At 41.4% G+C, this 12,463-nt stretch overlaps 1 protein-coding gene across 1 annotated transcript in view; it reads right to left on the bottom strand.

Annotated features, from left to right (window-relative positions):
* TRPM1 (transient receptor potential cation channel subfamily M member 1) overlaps positions 1 to 12,463 on the bottom strand; it is a gene marked incomplete at both ends in the record, with an annotated part of 140,172 nt that overhangs the window by 16,439 nt on the left and 111,270 nt on the right. The window contains 4 exons of the mRNA XM_079698794.1: positions 208 to 459; positions 2,793 to 2,921; positions 4,971 to 5,102; positions 5,649 to 5,771. Coding sequence (XP_079554920.1) covers positions 208 to 459; positions 2,793 to 2,921; positions 4,971 to 5,102; positions 5,649 to 5,771 — 636 coding nt within the window. The remainder of the gene's footprint in view (positions 1 to 207; positions 460 to 2,792; positions 2,922 to 4,970; positions 5,103 to 5,648; positions 5,772 to 12,463) is intronic.

Genomic DNA, 12,463 nt, shown 5'->3' on the forward strand with positions numbered 1-12,463 from the left:
TTGCCAGAAATACATGTACCTACAGTAGGCCCTCAACCTCATGTTCATCAATTGGATTTAATTAAATTGTCAGTATGTAGAAGAACTATGTATCTTAAAGCAAAGAACATTTCCTGTAGGAAACCAACTGCAAGGGAAAGATCAAAGGCCTCAGGTCCTAACCACAGTCTCGGTGTCTGTAGTTACTCACGGGGCGTCAGGACTAACCATCTTTCCGATCATCATCACGTAGGGTCCCAGATACTTGTTGACACCAAAGATGTCCAGGACACGGATGTACCAGAAGATGATATCCACGCAGTAGATCACGCGGCCATAGCCCATGTAGGGCTGCTTCTGTAGGCGGAGGATGGCTCCAATCATGAACATGGAAATGGCCACGAGGTCTGTGATGTTCCAATATTCCTGAAGCCACACTTTTATTTTCTGGCTGAGTTTACCGGGTTCTGACATGAGGATCTGTAAAAAAATGCCAAAGAACAAAAAACAAGGGAGTGTGGTATGGGAAGACTTGTCTTAGAATCTTGGGACATTAGGACTGGAGCAGCATTCCAGGGCATCTGGTCCCCTTTCCTGCTCAAGACTTCTGAGTACTAATCTTCTCAGGCAGAAAAACATATCTAGAAAGGGAAATTCCACAAACTGCTCTGTATTCCTAGAGTCAGGGTTTCACAAACTCTCAGGAAATGCCTTCTAAATTATGTCCCTCTGGCTGTAATTAAAGTAGCTGCCTTTTGATCCCGTTTCTAATTCTCTGGACACTTGCCTGTGAGCCCTCGTTCCAGAGTTAGTCCAGGAGGAAAACTCTAGAGCAGAGGTAAACCTGTGTGGTCCCACAGAGGGGCAGTCCACCCAGGGGACGTGGCAGAACTGGGATGGGAAATGTTTATCAGCCAAAGTTGCTTTCTAACTCAGAGATGGGAAGTCAGGGGAAAGCTGAACTTCATTTTCTCCTGCTTGAGAGCTTACCCTTTCAAAATCGCCACTGATTAAAGGGACACTTCCTCAGAGCAAACCTGAAAATATTTAACAAGCAGCAGGCACGGGCACACTTAGAGCAAGCCCCACGTATGCAGCTATGGCGTGCAGCAGGGTGGGGGTCTTAAAAGTGGTACCCCTTTACTTACCGAGACTCTGGGGAGGTTCTGGGGACTCCAGAGGTGGGATGGGGTGGTGGCTATTTATGGGCCAACCCAGAAGGCGTTCACTAGTTTAACAACCTGTGCACTCTGACTGATAGCCGCCCACCCTCCTTCCTATAACTGGGGGTAAAGAAGAGTGTCAGCATATGGCTGATGCTCAATGAGCTCACAGTGTCCCTAGAGATGGCACGACAGGCCACTTGGGAAATCCCAGTTGTAAAGTGGGCAAAGTTTGAATGAAGCCCAGCTAGAAAAGAAACAGGAGTAGTAGGAGATGGGTTATAACATTTTTAGATCTGGCACTCTGCGTTTCTCGGGCTGTCATCAGACTGACAGCCTCGAATTAGCTCTCCTGGGAAGAAGTTGCCAGTGATCATTTTTCAGTTCAGTGAAAGGTCACTGCTGATTGCAAAATAAGAATATTGGTTCTCTATCAGTGGGAGAAAAAATATGAAATTCTGCTGTGTGCTTTCTCAAGTTCACTTTTTCTTGGCTAGAAGCTTTCTCTTTATAAGCTGATATAAAGAATTAAAACTTACAGGTGATATTAGAAAGAGAAGGACCTGGCCCATATTTCCTCTGCTGCCTGCAGGGGTTGCCCTCTTGAAGGTACATGTTAGTTTCAAGTCTCCTGTGACACGAGTCTGCAGGAGGTGGTGTCTGTCCTTTTTCAACACTTCTTTGAAAATTCTGTTCCCTCTGTTTGCAGCAGTTGTGCTGGCAGCCTGCCCAGAGGCACTAGAGGCTTCCACCAGGTGGGTGCGCCCAGCCCCCATCCGCTGCAGGTGCCGCTGTTTGGCTCCCACCTGCCCCCTTGGGCAATTGCAGCCATTTTCCCAGAGATGCAGAAGGCTGGTTGATGTGGGTACAAAAGTCTGTTCCCTTTGGTCAAAGTGGGACAGACTCTACAGTATTAAATACACTCAGAGTCCCTGCAGGATTAGGCCAGGGACAGATTCCACTGAAGCCACACCTTGCTCAGCCCCGTCCCCTCTTCTGGCCTGGTCACCCTGTTGCCTCTCTCTGCTCTCCTGGGAGCTCTCCTTTGATAAACCCCTTGCACAAGAATCCCCTTCTGGGTTGGAGGGAGGACAGTGTGGTTCAAAGTCTTGAGTTACAGGAGAAATGTCATCTCCTACATCTCCCTTTCTACTTCCAGCTCCGAGAAAACGGAGCCCAAACTTGTACCCAGTTGGAGTCATTGGTTTATCTCAGGTACCTGGCAGCATTTATGCTGCTTTTCTAGGCACTCAGACTTATTTTTATTACTAAACACCATCTATTCTGCCTTGTGTTTTGATTTCCAAGTTCAAATTCGGTTGGAAGCAGAAGGTGTATAAATCTCAAGCAAGGGAATGGAATCAACTTGGGATTGTGACATCTCAAAAGAAAAGTTCCACGGCACTTGGGATTTGCACGATACGTTTTTAAAATAAGGAGCTACATCTGGGGACTTCCCTGGCGGTCCAGTGGCTAAGACTCTGTGCTTCCACTGCAGGGGGCATGGGTCCGATCCCTGGTTGGGGAACTAAGATCCTGCATGCCCCACGGCCAAAAAAAGAAAAAAAAAATTTTTTTTTTTTTTAAAGAAGATACACCTGAATTGAAGTCAGTGGTGGGTGGGGCTGGGACAGGCCTTTGGAGCATCACCTCTCGAATTTTCTCCAGGGCCAGGCTCACGATGTAGGAGATGACGATCCACTCCTGGAGGCAGGGCCAGCGCTCCATCCGCACCAGGATGACGTAGTTGAACAGCAGTAGGTAACCCAGGTAAGATATCTGAAAGGCAGAAACCGTGAGCAGTGTCTGGGGAGGTCACATGCCTGAAAAAAGCTGTGGAACCCTATTTACAAGTGGATACATCTTCTAAAACAAATTTTCATTTCCAGATGCACTGAATCCTTTAGAGGAAAACTTCCACTCACATCACCGGTGCAGGCAGAGGACTTTGAGGCAGATAGGGAGGCATTTTGTACTTTAGTGCAATATGGGCACTGACAGTCCATTCTCTAAATGAAGATGTATTTGTTGCCACTATCAGCCTCAAGGGGAAATTATAAAGTTGCACGAAATTATGATGAGTCGGGAAACTTTTAGTAGTTGACTGGTGTGCCCTCTACATTCCTGGAAATTGGAAAATGTTACTGACTCTTCCTTGCCTTGCAAATTTCCTTCTTGAACCTTTCCACTGCTGATGGATGTGGGAGGTTCAAAGGGAGGAGGCTGACAATGAGGTGTCTTCCCAGGTACACCCACCTGTCTTGAGGCCCCTCGGTCAGCCCTGATATGTCTGTGATGTGCTGTGCCCACAGCAGGGTGCCTATCCTTGTGGCATGTAGACTTGGGAGGGATATGGGAGTGAGCTATGAGGTGGAGGGAGGTGGTCTGAAGATGACCGAGGTTGATTCACCCTGAAGCTGTATGCACCACAGGTACAGGCCCCTTCTGAAGTCTTGGGGAGGTGGGGGAGGGTGTATACTAGCAACTATATTTGTGATTTGCAGCCTTTTTTTTTTTTTAAAGATGCCCCCCTCCTGATTGTTTAAGTTTTACCAGGATACAGGTAGCATCCCACGTATCCACTATCTAGTCTTTGCAGGAGGATTGGAGCAAGAGTTCTCAAAGTGGGGCTGCGCTGGGAACCCCTGGCAAGCTATAAAACGTGCGACCCCCTCCCCACATCCAGAGGCAGCATTTAGAGGCCCTGGGGAGAGGCCCTGGGGAGATGCCCAAGGCTCATCAGCCCCCTGGCTCCGCCCTCTTCATACGCATCTGTGGAGGCCAGGTGTCTTCCTGGTCCTCAGCTGGTTCTGACCAGATCAGGTGGGCAGCTGTGGCTTTGGTGGTATCACCAGATGTGGCTGCCAAAAGGTTGGGTGTCCAGGCTATAGTTGGCCTGGGTCCCCATGCAGCCCGCTGGGTGCCATGCCCCAGAGCTCTGCCTCTGCCTTCTGCCCTCCTCATCCATCACCCTGTCCATGGCTTTGGACATGGCCCCTCACCTCCCATCACCTGCTCGCGCCCAGTCACTAATGGGATTGCAGTGCCAGGCGTGTGCTGCTGCTTGGCATTTGGGACTTCATGAGTATTGTCCCTCCCCCGGACCGCAGTGGTTGCAGGAAACACAGCATGCCTGCCACCCCTGCTGGGACGGCCTGCACCTGAGCCAGTTTCTTCCAAAGCCTTCCAAGCTGCTCCAGTCTCCTCGCCCCACTTTTCCTGCCCATCCGCGTGCATAAGGCTGGACCACTCTTGTTCTGGGTACACCGCTCTGCTGGAGCCGTCCAGACAGAGGCCACTGATGGGGCTGGAGGAGAGTGTGTGGTCACAAGGTCAGTGTGGCCTGCACTTGAGAGCGGAGATGCCTTGATTTGCTCCTCTATTCCAGGACTTCATGCTCTGGGTTCAACCCTACTCTTTGAGTAACCCCGTCAGTCTCCTGAAAAATGACATCTGTGAGCTTGCTCTCTAAATACTAGTCATCTTTGTTCATTGTTGGAATAAAACTCTACTTCCCTAAGTTTGTATAACTAAAGACATTTGAAAAATCCTTCATCTTGAGCAAATAGAATATGACTATTTTGCTTTATGAAATGGTGTATTTGGGGCTAGGATGGCCACATTCCTATGTATAAATATATGACAAGATATCTATCTAGATCCAATTTTAGTTGAAGATTCTGAGTTAGTCCCACTTCTGTTTTCATAATTAATTTTAATCCATTGATTTTTTTTAAAAAAACACTTTTTTTAAGCCCTTGACAATTTTCTTGATTCTGACATGTCTAAAACATGCTAAATGGTGAAGGCTAAGGGCGGGGAACTTACTGTGTAAAACCAGAACTTGACAATAGGAGCGTTGTAGAATTCACAGATCTTGGTCCCGATGGGAACACTTCTTTGCTTTTTTTGTTCGTTCTCCTCGTCCCCCTTTCTCGAGCCAGTGTCTGCATTCGCATCCTGGAAACAGAGCAGAGCACGTGGCAAGCAGGCTGCCAGATGGGAAACGCCTTGGACTCCAGCGCCATATTTAACAGACAGGTGCCTCAAAAATCAAGAATTATAAAAGACGCAGACGTAGAGAATGGACTTGAGGACACGGAGATGGGGAAGGGTAAGCTGAGACGAAGTGAGAGAGTGGCATGGACATATATACACTACCAAATGTAAAATAGATAGCTAGTGGGAAGCAGCTGCATAGCACAGGGAGATCAACTCGGTGTTTTGTGACCACCTACAGGGGTGGGATAGGGAGGGTGGGAGGGACATGCAAGAGGGAGGAGATATTGGGATATATGTATATGTATAGCTGATTTGCTTTGTTATAAAGCAGAAACTAACACACCATTGTGAAGCAATTATACTCCAATAAAGATGTTAAAAAAAAATCAAGGATTATAAAAATGTCCCCAATTCTTGCAGTTTCTAAATTCACGGCAAGAGAAATCACAACTATTTTGAAAATGAGAGTTGATGGATACTTTTAGAATCAAGGGTATCACTGACCATATTCTCCTCCTCTTTTTCTTTGCCGTCTTCATTTTCCTTGGATGTTTGATATGAAAAGTCATCACAGGTGCGAAATTCCAAAAGCAAGATGGTCGGGGGGAGAAGAATCCCCATGATAACCTAGGTATGATGAGAAAAGTGGATTTTTAAGCTATGGTAATTCTTGAAAATTTCCCCAGTATAGGCAAAAAATTTTTAATTATGATCTTCATTACTCAGTAATCTAGCAGCCCTGGAACAGGTCTATCTCTGCTCTGACGGTCTGTGGCTTATTCCGTTTGGTATATTGATAGAATTGCAGACACTGAGAAATTTAAGATCATCCACCAAATTTTTCTAGATGAACAGCAAGAGTATTGTGTGGAATCCTGACTTAAAAAGCGAACATCTTGCATAGTGTTTCAAAGCAGGCAATTTTTTAAAGTAAAATATAGTAAGTAAAAATAAATAAATAAATAAAATGATACCTCTAGTGAAGTAGACCAAAAATATTTTATATAGGAATAACTTAGATGTAAATGTGAATATATGGACCAAGAGTTGGAAGACAAACGTGACTCATGAATATAGGACTTACTTGGGCTCAGCCTAGATAGCAAAAGGATGGCCTAGCTGATAGATGGAAACCCTTGTCATTTTTGTCAGTGCCATACAGTGTGTCTCCAATACTGAACTCTGTTCCCAATGTTCAATGCTAATTTTTTAAAGTTTCCCCTCAGCAATCCATTATTAAGAATAACACAAAAGTGGGACTTCCCTGGTGGTCCAGTGGTTAAGACTTCGCCTTCCAATGCAGGGGGTGTGGGTTTGATCCCTGGTTGGGGAGCTAAGATCCCACATGCCTTGTGGCCAAGAAAACCAAAACATAAAAGAGAAGCAATATTGTAACAAATTCAATAAAGACTTTAAAAATGGTCCACATCAAAAAAAAATCTTAAGAAAAAAAGAGTAACACAAAAGGGTTATTTCTACCATATACTAAAAATTATATTATAAAGCACCAATAATTAAAACAAAGTGGTACAGGTGCACAAAGAGACCAAACAATAGAGCAGAATAGCAGGTCCAGAATAAGATTCAACTACACATAGGCAATTAATTTGTGATACAAACACCACCTCCAATGGGAGGAGTAAAGATGACTATTTAATAAACTGTATTGAGAAACTGGGTGATCATCTAGAAAATAATTAGGTTGGATCCATATCTCACACATGCACCAGAATAAATTGCATCTAGCTCAAATATTTTGTGAAAGAAAAAAAGGAAGGGGGCACAGAGAGAAGGTAAAACAACTAACAATCACCACATGAAAATTCTTTCATAAATGGAGAGTAGGAGAAAGCCTTTCTAATTAGGCTCCCAAATCATGAAGCAATCAAAATAAAGATCAATATATCTGATACTGAAAAAAAATCACAAACTTCTGCACAATGAAAACATGCCTTAACCAAAGTAAAAAATAACTCTGGGAAAACATATTTGCTGCTCATGTGACAGACAAAGGGCTAATCTTTCTAATTAGAAAGGATCTTCTAGAAGTCAAGAAGAAAAATTCTAACAACCCAGCAGAAAAATGGGCAAAGGCAGTGAACTTAGGGACATTTGTACTGAGAGGAAAATGGGCTTGTCCCCACTCATAATAAGAGACATTCAAAGAAACTACACAGAGATCTCATTTTCTACCATTAGATTGGAAAGTTTGCTCACACACTGTATTGGTGGAGTTGTGGGAAAACAAGACATTCCCTACACTATAGGTGGACACCTCCACAGAGGGACAGCTATCAAGATTGCAAGTGCATATCCCCACGGGGCCACCAATTCCCCTTCTGGACATTTATACGGCAGATAAGTGAGATACAGTGTGTCCAAGAGCACTCATGGTGGCAGTGAGTGTAGCACCCCCAGGCAGGAGTGACCTCCATGGCCTCACTGGGGACTGGCCATAAACTGTGGCCATTGACCATGAAGGAGAACTGGGGAAGCGGGTAAGAAAGAAGGAATATTCTGTGTCCCAGAGGAAGTGAAAAAGGAAGGTACAAAACAATAACGATGCCAACCCTAGTGAAAAGGAAAAAAAAAAAAAGAATATTTACTTCATCATGAAAAAAAGGAAAAAAAGAATATTTATTCATAGTAGTTTATATATGGAAATATACATAAGAAACAAATATCAGTAGTTGCCAATGGGTAGAACAAGCCAAATGGGGGACAGGAGGTGGGAAGGAGACTTGTCACTTATACTTTAAAATAGTTTTAATTTTTTAATATGTGCATGTCCTTATGACCTATTCAAAGAATTAAATTAAAAAAAGAACAAACCCTCCCTGCTTTAAAGTAATTATATATTTATGTTGTGAATTAAAAATGCTTGGAAGGAAATCTGATGCTTACAAATATTTATACCTTTGGGTAGACATTATATCTAAAAGTAGCATTAGGTAAAGAAGGAAATGATAGAAAAATACCCACTGGATTTCAAAGACTTAGTACAAAAAAAAGCATATAGACTATCTCACTAGTGATTTTTTTCCTTTCAAAAGCATGTTGAAATGATAATATTTTGTATATACTGGTTTAAATAAATATATTATTAAAATTAATTTCAACTGCTTCCTTTTTACTTTTTACAATGTACTTAAAAAACTTTTTGTAACTATTAAAATTTTTACTTTCTTAACTAGAAAATTTAAAGTGACATATGTGGCTTGCATTTTATTTCTGTTGGACAGCACTGCTGTAGACTCTATAGTTTAACCTTGCTCTTTAAAATTCTGGCATGTTTAAAAATTGCTTTTTAAAATATATGTTTCCTGGTTGTTTATGGGTTGAAGAGCTAGAACATTTGGACCTGTAGACTTCAACACGGAGTGGATTTGGGGATGTCCCTCTGCCCTTGTTTTCTCCTGCCACTTGGCAGCTGGATGCAGAGGCTGGACCAGACCCAGGTTGTTTTGTAAATTTTACTGAAGTAGGGTTGATTTACAATGTTGTGTTTAATGTCTGCTGCACAGCAAAGTGACTCAGTTATATATATTCTTTTTCATATTCTTTTCCATTATGGTTTATCACAGGATATTGAATATAATTCCCTGTGCTATACAGTAGGGCCTTGTTGTTTATCCATCCTATATATACTAGTTTGCATCTGCTAATCCTAAACTCTCAAACCTTCCCTCCCCCACCCCTCCTCCCCCTTGGCAACCACAAGTCTGTTCTCTATGTCTGTGAGTCTGTTTCTGCTTTGTAGATATGTTCAGTATGAAGGTTACTAAAAATAGAGTTGCCACATGATGTAGCAATCCCACTCCTGGGCATATATCCAGACAAAACTATAATTCAAAAAGATGCATGCATCCCAATGTTCATAGAAGCACTATTTACAATAGCCAAGACATGAAAACAACCTAAATGTCCATTGACAGATGACTAGATGAGGAAGATGTGGTATATATATACAATGGACTGCTACTCAGCCATAAAAAAGAATGAAATAGTGCCATTTGCAGCAACCTGGATGGACCTAGAGATTATCATACTAAGCAAAGTAAGTCAGACAGAGAAAGGCAAATACAATATGATATCACTTACACGTGGAATCTAAAATACGACACAAATGAACATATCTATGAAACAAAAACAGACCCAGGTTTGAGCCCTATGGCAAGACTGTAAATGGCATGTTCTTTCATTAAAAAGTATACCATTTCTCTTGGGCTTCCCTGGTGGCACAGTGGTTGAGAGTCTGCCTGCCGATGCAGGGGACACGGGTTCGTGCCCCAGTCCAGGAGGATCCCACATGCCGCGGAGCGGCTGGGCCTGTGAGCCATGGCCACTGAGCCTGCGTGTCCGGAGCCTGTGCTCCACAACGGGAGAGCCACAACAGTGAGAGGCCCGCATACCACACACACACACAAAAAAGTATACCGTTTCTCTTTTGGTGATGTTAGCAGCAGTTGATGTCAATTCATTAACTCACTGGGGTTGAAAATTGGTGCTGTTCTAATGCTATCATTTGGTTTCCATTTCTTGGCTGGAATAATTTTACAAAGAGATGTTTCCCTCATCTACTCAGTGGTTACCCAGTGGTTCAGTTCATATAGAAAATGCAGGATAAATGCTTGATTCTTTCCCCTTTATGAACCTGTTTTCAAGATAATAAATTGATTTCCTATCAGCTACTGAAGGTAACTAATTTTTCTTTTTTTAACTATTTCGTATTCCCACCAGCAGTGTAGAAGAGTTATAGTTGTTCCACATGCTTGCCAACACTTGGTATGGTCAGTCTTTTAATTTTAGCTTTTCTAGTGGGTGTGTAGTGCTATCTCATTGTGGGGTTTTTTTATTATAAAGTATTCAATTTAGTTAAACTAAAAAAATAAAAACCAGTTCACCCATTTCTCCCACCCCACCCTCACCCCTGCTTCTGTCAACAACCAGTCTGTTCTCTGTGTCTATGAACTTGCTTTTTGGTTTTTTTAGTTTTCACATGTAATAGAGATCATAATGTATTTGTCTTTCTCTGTCTGACTTATTTCACTTAGCACAATGCCCTCGAGGTCCATCCACATCACAGATGGCAAGATTTCATTCTTTTTTATCGCTGAATAATATTCCATTTTATATATGTATATATATATATAAAAGTATAAAATATACATTGTGTATATATAATAATATTCCATTGTGTGTATATATATCATTGCATACATATATATGTACACACACACACACACATATATATATATATATATATCACAATTCTTTATCCATTCATCCATCAATGCACACTTAAGTTGTTTCCATGTCTTGGCCATTGTAAATAATGCTGCAATGAACCTAGGGTGCAGACATCTTTTCAAGTTAGTGTTGTTTTCTTTGGATAAATACTCAGTTGTGGAATTGTTGGGTCATATGGTAGTTCTATTTTTAATTTTTTGAGGAACCTTCATACTGTTTTCCATAGTGGCTGAACACCCACCAACATTCCCACCAACAATGCACCAGCGTTTCCTTTTCTCCACATCCTTGCCAAAACTTCTTTTTTCTTGCCTTTTTGATGATGGCCATTCTGAAAGGTATGAGGTGATCTCATTGTGGTTTTGATTTGTATTTCCCTGGTGATTTGTGATGTTGAGTATATTTTCATGTGCTTGTTGGCCATCTGTATGTCTTTGGAAAAGCGTCTATTCAGATCTTCTGCCCATTATTTAATTGGATTGTTTGTTTGTTTGTTTTGCTTTTAAATTGTATGAGTTCTTTATATATCTTGGATATTATCCCCTTATCAGACATACAATTGCAACTATTTTCTCTCATTCAGTACGTTGCCTTTCACTTTGTTGATGGTTTTGTTGGCTGTGCAGAAGCTTTTTAGTCTGATGTAGTCCCACTTGTTTATTTTTGCTTTTGTTGCCTTTGCTTTTGGTGTCAGATTAAAAAAAATCATCACCATGTCAAGGGCTTATGTTTTCTTCAAGGAGTTTTATGGTTTTAGGTCTTATGTTCAAGTCTTTAATCCATTTTGGGTTAATTTGGGGGTATGCTATAAAATAGTGGTTCAGATTCATTGCATGTGGCTGTCCAATTTTCCCAACATGATTTATTGAAGAGACTATCCTTTCCCTATTGTATATTCTTGGTTTCTTTGTCATAAATTTATTGACCATATATGCATGGGTTTATTTCTGGGCTCTCTATTCTGTTCCATTGATCTATGTTCCTGTTTCCATTGTTTTAATTATAATAGCTTTGTAATAAGGTTTGAAATCAGGAAGCATGAAGCCTCCAGCTTTGTTCTTCTTTCTCAAAACTGCTTTGGCTATTGGGAATATTTTTGGATCCACATAAAATTTAGGATTGCTTGTTCTATTTCTGTGAAAAATGCTATTGCAATTTTAATAGGGATTGCATTAAATCTGTATATTGCTTTGGGTAGCATGGACTTTTTAACAATATCAATTCTTCTAATCCTTGAGCATGGAATATCTTTCCATTTATTTGTGTCTTCTTCAATTACTTTCATGAATATCTCATAGTTTTCAATATACAGGTTTTCACCTTCTTGGTTAAATTTATTCCTAGGTGTTTTATTCTTTTTGATACAACTGTATATGGGATGACTGTTTTCTTAATTTTTCTTCCTGATAGTTCTTTATTAGTGTATATGTTTACTTAAAAATATTGTTATGAACTCATGGATTTAAAGATATTTGCTATTCATTGCTATTAGTAATAGTATTGAAAGTCAAACTGTCCTGTTCGTTTGGCCAGTGGAAGCCTCTTCATGTTTGCTCCTGGGTCCCCCTGATCTGACCCTAGGGGTCCTTGATAGCTTCTTTAACATCTGGTATGTCAACTATTCTGGGCTCATCTTGTACATATCCTGCTGCAGACCTGGAATCAACCATTTCTCCAAGAAGTTCTGGCTTCAGTGAATGGGAAATGATATTTCAAGGCCACATTCTGGGCACTAGGAATGTTCATGCTTTTGAGTAGGTCTTTGTTTCTAAGCTTTTCATTGGCCAGAGCTGGAATGAATTCATATTGATGCTTCCAATTAAGTACTATAGGCTTTTCTGCTTATCCTCTTCCAGATTCCATCTGTGTTTCCTTTTCTTCCACACCAAGTCCTAGTTCTCACAGACAGAGGGGGGTGACAGAATTAAAATATCTCACTGTTACTCAGTTGCTTTAACTTAACAGTTTCAGAATAATGATGTTAATACTACCACTATCAATTATGATTACTGAAAAGTTACACTTTTTTTTGCACAGGTGCTCCCCATTCTCCTCTCATTTTTATTTTC

Source organism: Hyperoodon ampullatus, assembly GCF_949752795.1.
Source record: "Hyperoodon ampullatus genome assembly, chromosome: 3".
NCBI classification, from domain to species: domain Eukaryota; kingdom Metazoa; phylum Chordata; class Mammalia; order Artiodactyla; family Ziphiidae; genus Hyperoodon; species Hyperoodon ampullatus.